Source organism: Ipomoea triloba, chromosome 4, assembly GCF_003576645.1.
Source record: "Ipomoea triloba cultivar NCNSP0323 chromosome 4, ASM357664v1".
NCBI classification, from domain to species: domain Eukaryota; kingdom Viridiplantae; phylum Streptophyta; class Magnoliopsida; order Solanales; family Convolvulaceae; genus Ipomoea; species Ipomoea triloba.
In genome coordinates, this window is record NC_044919.1 from 12,407,380 (window position 1) to 12,419,541 (window position 12,162).

General features: G+C 33.4%; 1 protein-coding gene across 1 annotated transcript; it reads right to left on the bottom strand.

Moving 5' to 3' along the window:
• Positions 1-894: 894 nt before the first annotated feature.
• LOC116017200 (prolyl 4-hydroxylase 1) lies at positions 895-8,975 on the bottom strand. The gene is made up of 12 exons (XM_031257734.1): positions 8,740-8,975; positions 7,735-7,782; positions 7,014-7,076; positions 6,683-6,735; positions 6,215-6,280; positions 3,809-3,883; positions 3,089-3,163; positions 2,911-2,981; positions 2,764-2,815; positions 2,559-2,648; positions 1,873-1,965; positions 895-1,489 (listed from the first exon to the last, which is right to left on the bottom strand). Exons 1-12 carry the CDS (start codon positions 8,801-8,803, stop codon positions 1,382-1,384), a joined length of 858 nt encoding a protein of 285 aa, XP_031113594.1. The 5' UTR covers positions 8,804-8,975; the 3' UTR covers positions 895-1,381.
• Between the last annotated feature and the right edge of the window lie 3,187 nt (positions 8,976-12,162).

The window sequence follows — 12,162 nt, forward strand, 5'->3', positions numbered from 1 at the left end:
TGTAGCCGCTTCTAACAGTAAACCTCCCACTAACTTCTTTAGTACACCCTATCGACTTTGAAACTCCCAGACCAACACCTCCACCTAATTCCTTTATCCACTCTCTTTGTCTCATTCCACCACAAACCATTCATCTTTTTGTCTATATCATTGCAGATCTCAGCAGGCAGCCTAAAGATGCTTATTGCATAAGTCGTTGCGTGTCTTAGTCAACAATGAATTATTCCAGCTTTGTAGTCTTCCAATCACTCTATTTTTTATCAACTCAAAGATTTCACACTTCTTCCTGCCAACAAGGGGTGAGAGCCCCAAATGCTTAGAATTAGGACCTTGCTGGCCAAACCCCAGAACTACTCCAAGTTTTTTTCTTCTAAAGTCACAGTTTGCAATTCTGACGCAGTAGAATTGCAATTTTTGCAATTCTATTGCCAAAATTGCAATTGTCATTTTATTTATTTATTATTAATTAATAATATAAAATAAAAATAATATATTAATTTACTTAAAATTTATTTTTTGCATTTTTTTATTATTTATAATATAAATTAAAATTATTAATATTACTTTGTCCTATTTTTATTACTTTGTTAATAATTGTTAATAATATATATTAAAAGAGAAATTATTATGTAATTAAAATAATATTTTTTATGTAATATAATTTTTCTAAATATTTGTGTAAATACATACGAAGTATTTTATTTCAAATTTTGTAAAATACCTTGACAAAATTTGAAAAAAAAAATTACTCCATTATTTCTAACATACTTGATACTACATAGGTTTAAAGCTCTCATCGTCGCAAAACCTCAACTACTCGTTGAGAATTAAAAGGGCAATACATGGCAAAAATATGCAATGATACATGGAATCATAGAACATAGAATTTACATAAGTCGAAATAGATTTTTTTTTTAAAAAATCAAAAGCAAAATAATTACAAACTTGAACTATACTACCAAAGGAGAACACAAAATAATGTTAGAAATCCAGTTTCCAAGTATCCAACCTCAAACTACTGTGCATCCCAAGATTAAAATCACCCAACATGAAAAGTACTTGAGTTTGATACTTTGATTTGATAAATACATTAGATAACAATGCCATATCACTATCTTCCCTTTATTTGACCATATCCCTTTATACCAAAAGTACTTGTATTTGTAAGTCGCATTTCTTTACTTTTTCTTTCTGCCCTAAAGACAATTGGCAATCACTGGTATCAAAATTAAATGAAGTTCAGGTGATTGCTATCATCATGTATTCATGTATAGAAAAAAAAAATGTCATCTAAAGTAAAACTAAATAATTAGAGGGGTGCAAGGAAAAACGAGATTAATCGTTTTAAGATGTAAAAGATGGTATGTACAGTACAGCAGCATCAGGAAATAGCTCTCTCTCTCATCCATTTTGTGGCAGACCACTTCTCTCCTGACAGAACCTCACATCCTCCGTGTAGGCTATTTGGGTCTGATTCTCCATCGAGCCCCTGAGAAGAAACAAAACAAGTGAGTTTACATCAAAGGCAAAACAAGTAAACAACTACAACTACAGCGATGAAACTAACATTTTAAATCAATTATGCTGGAATTTGTAACCAGAAAGTTTAACAAAACAATTACAAATATATTGGCCTTCTGCTTTTACAGTGGATTTTACTTTTGGTTTGTCAGATGCCATTTAAACAGCTATCCTCAGTTTTACACATAAATACTCCCTCCCCTCTTTTTACCTTGAGAGGGGCACTATTATAGAACTATTTACTTATCAAATAATTAAGGTCCTTGATGTTATGTGAGTAACATGTTACAACTGAGATGAAGTAAAAACATAGAAATGGGTACAAGCTAAAGCAGGTAATCGCCCACTAACCATGCTCCAGAACAGCACAGCACTTCCTTTAGTTGGTTTTACACACAACCCTTTAACCGTTTTCCCACCACAGCTACATTCATTGCTACCAGCCTGCAGATGGCATTAAAGTAAGAATACAAGTATTACAAAAATATGGAGACAACATTAAGAAAGACAAAGGAATGAGTATCTGAATATAATCAGAAGTATCTTCCCTTTATTTGACCTCATCTCCTGGGATCAGCAATCAATTTTCCTCAAACAAATACAAGTACTTAATGCCAGAATATTTACATGTCTTTTTACCAAATCATATTATTGTTCAATATAAACATCCTGATAATAAATGGGAAAATTCCTTAGCAATAGTGATCCTGAGATCATATGCAGTTCACAGGTTCCCTTTATTTGACATTTTGACCTTATCTCCTGGTATCATCAGTCAATTTTTCTCAAACAAATACAAGTACTTAATTCCAGAATATTTACACATTTTTTCACCAAAGTAATATCATTGTTCAATATAAACATCCTGATAACAAAGTGGGAAAATTCCTTGGCAACAGTGATCCTGAGATCACATGCAGTTCACATGATCTCATTGAGATTTTGGAAACAGTCAAGGGACGTGAAAAAAGGATCCATAGAATATAGAAATTGCCAAAAAGAAGTGACAAAAATTACTCAGAAGTCTGATGATCTACCATTGGAAAGTATGTTTCTCCACCTTCAACATTGTCACTTAAATACATAAGCATTGTTGCTATTCGTTGACCTCCCGCCTTTATGTTAAACTGCAGAAGTATTGAACCTCCTTTAGCACAAAGTAATTCTCCATAGATGGTTGAGTTGATATCAAATGAGATATGATGGGAGGCAATAAATGCACAAGGTAGATGGAAAACATACTTGATCAGCAAAGTAGTCATGATGTGGTCTGTAGAGCTCACTCTTTTGATACCTGTGCTTCTGCAGATGTTAGCTTTGATACTAAGAACATATCAGTTTTCCATAAATATATGGAAGATACAACCAAATAATGATCACAATGCCAACCTTAAAACTTGAATGAGCTCCCCATTTTGAACTGGTACTTGAGAATAAACAGATATGCGTTTTTCGATTGCCTGATATTGCAGGAAGCCATTAAATGGATCACTAGTAAACTTGATTCAAATGAATAATATATGGGACACCAATAAATCACAATATCACTAACTTATTGCAGACCAACCTGTATTATAGGGTATGACCTCTCATCAGGACTCAAAAAGGTACCAGAACTTGTTCTGACATCACTCTTCATTCCCTGGAATAGTAGAGAAATACTGTCAGTTAATATGCATTTAGAACAAATAAACAGAAGTATGAAACCCATAAACTGCATTTCATAAAAATGCAGATATATGCAAGTTACCAGTAATAATTAAAGTTCTAAGTTATCTATAAAAAAGAAAAATTGAAAGTTTTAATTACTTCTAATGAAAATTTTGAATACTATTCCAGAATGAATTTGCCATCTCGCTAATGAACAAACCAAAAAAAACTTTCAACCAACCTTACTCGACTAAATGTCTAAATTCTAAATCAAAATTAAATAAAATACATTAGCACTCCCAAAATTGAGTTCCAATAGAAACAACTAAAAGGTTATGACATATGAAACAGCTTCATATGCCAAAAGGAAGCTTGACAAGAAATTGAGATGACCAGAAATTGGCAAAAAGAATAATTAAATTAGTCTTTTGTACTCTTTCACAGGTATCAATTCAACAAATTTAACATCAATATCAATCAATTAATTAATTCAATTAATATGTCAACATCATGTATGAGCTTTAACTTGAATTTCAGATATCAATATTAAATTTAGGATAAAATAGTATGTTACGTATAACAGAAAAATAAATAAATAAATAAATAAATAAATAAAACCATTACATCAGATACAAACCTTTCCAGTTTTTGCATCCACCACTGTGGAAACCTTAAGGCGGGGCTTGGCAATACCTCTAAGATAGTCACATTCCTGTAAAGGAAATGATATGTTACACTTATAATATAAAGTAGGAATATGATTTCCACTCTTTCCGGAAATGGACAAAAGAAAAAGTAACGCAAATAGAACTACCTAGATTCCACAAGAATTTCACATCTTATCTAGCAAAATCTCCATTGTAAACTGACAAATGCATTTTATAGAAAAATACTCATCTATCTTCCTGCCTCTATGGCCTCACAGTTCAAAATTCAAATGCATTTAAGTTGATCCTCAGAGATTGACATAGAGGACAGACAAAATGGGATATAGAGTGATTTATTACCTGCAAGAAGCTTTTTAGTTCTGTTGCTATATTCTATGTATTTCCAAATGTCCTAAAATCACTTACACCCATGGTGCAATTCAGAGTGTGAGGTGATTAGTATGTATTATCTAAATGGACACAATATAGTGCATATCAGGCATGTGCTCCAATTCATGCCTATGTTAAACATGTATCTGCACAATCTATAAGCCATTGTGCCTTTGTACTGTTGCCCTTCAGAAGTTTCTTTTATTTTCTTTTTTCAATGATCCTTCAAACTTATATTGGCTATATTGCTTGTCTTGAAGTTTGATGAAAATCGAAATAACTTTAAAGAGAAGAGCACAGAACACTTTGAGTGCTGAGGGATTTTGAGTTAGTACTAATGATCATTGAACAGAATAGGCATCCAAATTTAACAAACAGGGTAACCCAAGATGGTGTTTGAATAGTGTATGCTTTCTCTATGTAAGGTGACCTATAACAGCCAGTAAGAAATGGCATTTAATACACAAACTAGAAGAAAAAAGTAGAAGGGAGATATGAGGCTATTACAAGGGTTTAGGAATTAAGAAGAGCCTTGAAAAAATTCTGAATGCATTAAATACAACTCCTTGTCTCCTTGGTAATGAGATAAAAGCAATCTTTACATTAAATGCATATGCTATTCTGAAAATTTGGTTTGCTTGTTGAGCATCCATGACACATCCTTCTCCCAAAGCCAAATTGACAGCAAAACATAGTAACTGGTTGGTGTGTGTGTGTGTGTGTGTGTGTATATATATATATATATATGTTGTGAGTGAAATACAGTTTATGTTTTTCTAGTAGTCAAACTCTTCAATGTTTCTCGAGTCTCTTTCACTTTTCATAAAAGTCAAAAATGATTGTATCTAGTCAATGAAGAACAAATGGTCACATATTTCATTCAAGGTTCTAAAATTAGGCCCTAGAGTAAAAAATTTCATCCCCAATGGATCTGCCATCTACAAGGACACCAATCCAACTAACCCACCACGGCCAAGTGGTTTATTTTCCACTTCTGCTGCTGCCCAGTTTAAATATCGATGAAATACAAAGTAATACAGAAACATCTTCTTTTTCCAGTAGGCAGCTCAAGAAGCTAGGAGCTCATCATCAAAAAAGGCAAAAATGCCACTGTTGAATAATGAATAAGGGGAGAAAAGGGTTGAAAAGATTATGTTTTTCCCTAAGGAAAATCATTACACCTGTACATGTTTCCAAAAAATACTATAGCTACTATATTGCACCAGTGAATATTCTTCACTTTTTCTTTTATTCTTATTCTTATTCTTATTCTGAGTTTGTTAGGAAGCAGTTAAACAATAAAGTGCTATTTCTCATTCTACATGTCCTCACATCAGTTAAGTACAGCCAGCTGCTCTTTTTAGGTGGTAAAATCAAGTAATTAGTTAATTGTGAAAACTATATCTGCCCTATAGAATGGGTTAGTAAGGTAAGGTAGCACAATAGAATGCATATTCCATTTAGAAACACCAAACTAAGTTGACTTAAGACCAACTTATTCATGTAAGTAAAGTATCTACTATTCATCAACTGTGATCTTCTGTAACAGTTTATTAAGGAGTTAATAGCTAATGGCTGCTACTGAATAATGTTTACACAGGTAAAGAAAACACATGCCAATTACAGAAGACTTCAATACCTCACCAAATTTGGAAAATGGAAAAGCATGCAAACCCTAGTCTTGGTTCTAGTACAACTACCAATGGATAATGTTTACACAAGTTACTACACAGTTATCCATAATAATCATACTGCTAACATCAATTACTATTAGACTGAACATAGTAACGACACTTGTAAATACTAAGTCAAGAAGTAACCAAGTTTGTTGACTCTATAAATTCCTCTACTAAATTAATCTATTTGCACACACCCAACAAAAGTCAACAGATGGTTTAAGTGTTTAACAAATAGCATGAGTTCATTAAGCTGCAACATGTCAACAAAAGCAACAATAGGGATTCAGTGCTATAAGAAAAGATACTTTATCATACGAAATTGCTTACCTCTGTACTTAAAAAGTTGTGAAACACGATTATTCTTGGTGACCAGCTTACTACTTCAGGTTTTACCTACAATGGTAGAACACTAAATTGAAATGGTCAAGTCTTCATACAGAAAACTGGTTTAAAAATAGCAATCCTGGTGCTGTCAAATAATCTTCTTAAGACCCTTCACATATGGTGTGCTACTTAGTATTTCTTCTTAAGTGCCAACTGTTATCAACCCAAGAGACTAGAGGCACACTGAAAATAATTTGAAAGTATGAAGTCTTTGTATATAAAAATGCTAAGAAAAATAGCGACTTTGAGAATTCACCAACTATCAGTGCTATCAAGTATCAAATAATTTTCTAAAACCCTTCGCATGTAGTGTGCTACTTAGTATTTCTTCTTCAGTGCCAATTGTTATTAAGCCAAGAGATCAGTGGTACACTGTAAATAAATAATCCAGGGAGAATGTTTTTGGCGTACATATCCAAGACGTAGTATTACAGCTTCTTTGTCATAAGCCAAATGTGAAATTCCTGAAAGGAAAGGGAGGGAAAAAGTGAAAAGTAAATCAAGTAGATCTAAAATCCCAATGATCAACAAAATCCTCTATTCCTTAACTCTGTATTCAGAAAAAATAAAGATAAATAAATAAATAAATAAACTAAAACTAAAAAGTACAGCAAATTTTTCCAAAAACATCTGATTAGTAATTACAACTAATGATATAAAAGCCATTACTGCAATTACAAGTGCTGAAAGCAAAACTCTACAACAAGAGCTTTTAGCTCATACCCAAACAAGTAATACAAACCTTTTGCCAAAGGATTTACACCATGTTGAATTCCACGTAATCCCCTTAAAGTGGGTTCTGTCCCTGCATGATAGTATTCTTCATACTTTTACTTGGCAAAACCAAGGAATATACACAAAATTGTAATGATAAGTAGAAAATAAAGGAAGGAAAGATATCCAAAAAAAACTCAGTAGATAGGGAAATTAAAGCTACTCATGTCTCCATGAGAAGCAAAAATGCCAACAAAAAGAAGAAAAGGATCAAAACAAGTATTCCAGGTCCCTCAGGAAATACCAAAGTGGAAAGTGTAAGGCTTATTAGAATAGGTAAATTCTGTTGATCACTTCTGAGTTAGCCTCTAGTTGCAATCTACCTCTAGATAGCCAAAAGAATGTTGTGGAAGCTAAACTAAAAGGTCCTACCATGCTATGCTTATTCCAAAGAGAAAAGCAAAGGAAAGGGAAGACAGAGCAGTCAAGCAGTGAATTGTCCCTAAATGATCAAACTCAAGGTATTTCAAAAAATTAGGACTCAATGGCACAATGGAGTTGAAAGATTTCAAATGATTCCAATGACATTTTTCTTTTATGGTTAAGAAATCAAGCCTATTCTGAAGCTAAGTTCTACATGAAAATGTTGGAACCTAAAATGAAGGGCCCAGTAAGTCATGAGAACAAAGGAGAAATTAACAGTAGGGAAGCACTAATTCTCCAATATACAAACAATTCACAAACTCTACCATATGTATCTTCCAATTTCCGGATATATGCCAATTGCACCAGAGCTCCTGCATTACATGAAAAAAAAATAAATAAATAAATAGTTGACAACCCTTCAGCAAAAAACTACAAATGACATATAAGTATACATCACCAACATGTGTCATTTTGGGGGGTTTAGGGAGTAGCTTGGTGGTAAGTGACACCCCTTTTCAAGTAAGAAACCTGGGTTTGAATCAGGTAAACCCCATTCCCATCTATGTAATAAAAAATTAAAAATTTAAAACAAAAAAATAAAAAATAAAAACAAAAACAATAATCAAAACTGTACATCAACATGCCAACAGATTAAAGAAAAGAGAGAGAGCTATCAATTTATATATATATATATATATATATATATATATATATATATATAAAGGAAGCTCAATTACTGCACTCAAATTTTCTCAGCAAAAAAATATATATATTTTCCATCTATATTTATGCAGTTCTTCTTTAATTATTTCTGATGTATGTTTTTCCCCTCTATCTTTGGATCTTAGCTGCACTAATAATAATTTCAAGCACTAAAAATTGTAATTAAATAGTCAAAACCACATAACTTTTACCATGATCCAAGAAAAGCACAACTTAACAGTTTATAGGGCATCGGTACCACCTTTAATCAATAAAAAAACGCATGCATTACTACATTATTTGAATCATATTGACACCAAAACTCATTAACAGAAAAAGAACAATAATTTGCATAAATTCCATTTCTGTATTTCAGAATAGGATTTCAGCTGCATTGAAAGGAAATTTCTAAACAAAAATTAAAAATTAAGGAGAAAAAAAAAGAGGATAAAGTTCAAATGGGGCAAAGCAAAAGGACAGAGGAAACGAGGTCAAGGAAATCCCATGAAATTCGCAGATTATGATCACTAATGCCCTTGCGTGTGTATATGATAAATCACGTATCTATATGTGATCTGCATGTGTGTATAAAGGGAAAAACACTTATATAAATAGAATTTCGTTACCGATAATCATTCCGAGAGTGACAAATGTGAGGAGCCCCAAAACGATTCTCATCGCCGTCGCCATTCTTCCGGCAAGCAGAGAGAAAAGGGCCGAATGAGAAGGAGGAGAGAGGAATCTGTAACGGATCGCAGAAAACGCGGAGGAAAGTAAAAAAGTACAGTATTCGCTTGGGGGTTATTTATTTTACTGTTACAAATTCGGATGCTTTGGCAAATGGTATCTTATGCAATAGTACTTGTACACTATATTGATTTGTGTTATCAAATCTCTCTATTGCGCCCCTAGATTGCGCAAAGCATATTTCTTTCCTGTGGACTGCGGTCCTGAGCTTTTACACTACGCTAATCCCACAATTTGTCTATTTAGTACTCCATATTTACTTAGAGCATCTACAACAATAAATATTATGAGGTAATTGTCAGTCCAAAAATGATTCATAATTTTAAAGCTAATGTGAGTAATAGTTTTTTCTTCATTTCTTCCTCCTGCAAAACAATAAATATTATGAGGTAATTGTCAGTCCAAAAACGATTCATAATTTTAAAGGAGTTAATACCCAATATAGTCATCGACTATAGTGGTTTTACTCAATTTAGTCCTAAGTGACTTTTTGTACACTATTCAGTCCTCGACTTTAATGGTTTTACCCACTTTAGTCCTCTGTTAAGGATTATGTTTGTTGGTGTTAATAACAAGTTTAACATGTTAATTTCATTTCTATTTTATTTTTTATCAAATTAATTATTAATTATATGTCCTAATTTATCTCCCTCCAGGCGAAACAAAACAATCCTGGATTTGGTTTTTAGAAAATTAGGAGTACTTGACAACCATTATCTTTTTTAACAAGTTCAAGGCGGCGGCGGCCTGTTCTTTGATATCTTGTACAAGCCCGTGAGCTTGAACTCTCAGTTACTCTAAGGCGGCACGGAATTTGGGCTTGAAGAGAAAACGAATCATCAAGTATATAAAGTTATGAACATATCAGAAGATGATTACTCTGTGGTGTTCACTGCCAATCAGTCATCTGCATTTAGGCTTTTAGCCAACGCTTATCCCTTCCAGGCAACCAACAATCTTCACACGGTCTATGATTACCAAAACGAAGCGGTGGAAGCCATGGCCGAGAGCTCAAAGGCGAGAGGTGCCAAAGTTTTATCTGCACAATTTTCTTGGCCTAATTTGAAGGTGAATTCAAGCAAGCTAAAGAAAATGGTGGTGAGCAAAGGGGCAGGGAGTAGTAAACGAAAAAGGGGACTATTTGTGTTCCCACTTCAGTCTAGAGTGAGCAAAACTCGATATTCATATCAATGGATGAACTTAGCCCACGACAATGGCTGCCATGTACTCGTAATTTTCTAAAAACCAAATCCAGGATTGTTTTGTTTAGCTCAAAGGGAGATAAATTAGGACATATAATTAATAATTAATTTGATAAAAAATAAAATAGAAATGAAATTACCATGTTAACCTTGTTATTAACACACAACAAACAGAATTCTTAACAGAGGACTAAAGTGGGTAAAACCATTAAAGTCGAGGACTAAATAGAGTACAAAAAGTTACTTAGGACTAAATTGAGTAAAACCACTATAGTCGAGGATTATATTGGGTATTAACTCAATTTTAAAGCTAATGTGAGTAATAGTTTTTTCTTCATTTCTTCTTCCTGCAAAACAAAATACCTTGTCAGAAATAAAAAATAATAATAACAATAATAATAAGCAAAGAAGCAGTGCACGCTTGGCGCACACTGCCGCCCCAACGGGCGCGTTAGACGAGTCAAAGTGGCCACGGCGGCCACTCTGACATTTAACTTTAGTTTTTTTTTTGGTTTAAAATGTCAGATTTTTTTTGTTACTTATTCTTTCTTTCTTTTTTGGGATAAGGATCAAATAGACCCTCAAACTATACTTCATTGTGCAATTAGGCTCTTCAACTTCAAAAAGCTCCAATTAGTCCCTCAAACTTGTTATTTTGGAGCAAATAAACCCTCAAACTTATTTACAATCTATAATAGCATGTCAAATATATTTCTGGCGAACCTCTGACCACATTCCGACAACAATATCAAAAAATCAATCACTCACGTCGGTCGCGTCTGGCCGGAGAAGGCTTGTTGCCTTCTCCGGCCGTGGAGATGGCCATGGAGACGGTAGCCAAATCGGTTGCCGTCTCCACTAGAAAAGGCAACCAGTTAGTCGCCATCTCCAGACCGATTTGGTCGCCTTCTCGAGTGGAAATGGCGACCAATTTGGTCACCATCTCCACGACCGGAGAAGGCAACAAAGCCTTATCCGGACGGATGCGACTGACGCCGGTGTCAATGGTTGATTTTTTGATATTGTTGCCGGAATGTGGTCGGAGGTTTGCCGGAAATATATTTGACCTGCTATTATAGGTCATAAATAAGTTTGAGGGTTTATTTGCTCCAAAATAACAAGTCTGAGGGTCAAATTGGAACTTTTTGAAGTTGAAGGGCCTACTTGCACAATGAGGTATAGTTTGAGGGTCTATTTGACCCTTATCCATTTTTTTTATTTAATCTCTTCTCATTTTTCTCTTTCCTAATTACACTTACAAAAACTTCTCAAAAACCGTAAAAAACCCCCAACTAATAAGGATGCTTTTACGCGATATTCAATAAAGTGAATGCGTATTTTATTCGAGAAATGATATTTAGATGAATTTTTTTTCACTAAATATTTTATTCAATTCAATAATATAATGTGTAATGATTTTTCTTGTGATGAAAGAAATTTATAATCACTATCCAAGAGTGTTCATTAGGTGAATTTCACTCTTAGAGAGCGTTTGGTACTTTCTCATCAATTAAATTTTTGAGAAAATGTTTTCAAGGAATATATTTGATGAGAATAGTTTTATTGGAAAAAATTAATTAGCATATTTGGTGTTACTGTGAAAATATAATAATTAAATTACCTAAAACATTAATTAATACATTTCATTCGTTTAAACTTTCCCATGAAAAATTTTAAAATCTCTAATATATCATTGCTATATAAGATATTTTTAATATGGCAATGTGACACCAAAAAGATAAATATGTAATTGAATAAAGTTGTAGATTCTCAGTATGACATGAAAAAGAATCTCACCACCACCCCCCCCCCCTCTATGTTAGATTTACTTTCCTTGATAACATGGTTCAGTTTGGTAACATAGTTAGCTTATCAACTAATTTTGACTTGTTTGACCACTATTAACTGTTTGACTCGGTAAAACAGTCAATATGACATGGCGTTTGGTTGGAGAGAAGGAATTAGGTGAAAAAGAATTGCAATTCCATGGGAAAAGAATAATGTGGGAATAAAGTGGGGTTTAAATTTCAGTGTTTGGTTTGCGGGAATAAAATTAATGGAATTTCAATTCCAATATTTGGTGTACATGAGAATTGAGAG

What these genes read in the sequence shown, in the direction of transcription:
- LOC116017200 (XM_031257734.1), bottom strand. Translation starts at nt 8,803, where the DNA reads ATGGCGACGGCGATGAGAATCGTTTTGGGGCTCCTCACATTTGTCACT. An exon ending in GGTCATACCCTATAATACAG is followed by an intron (nt 2,982 to 3,088) that starts GTTGGTCTGCAA and finishes CTGCAATATCAG; the next exon opens with GCAATCGAAAAACGCATATC. An exon ending in GAGAAACATACTTTCCAATG is followed by an intron (nt 1,966 to 2,558) that starts GTAGATCATCAG and finishes TGCCATCTGCAG; the next exon opens with GCTGGTAGCAATGAATGTAG.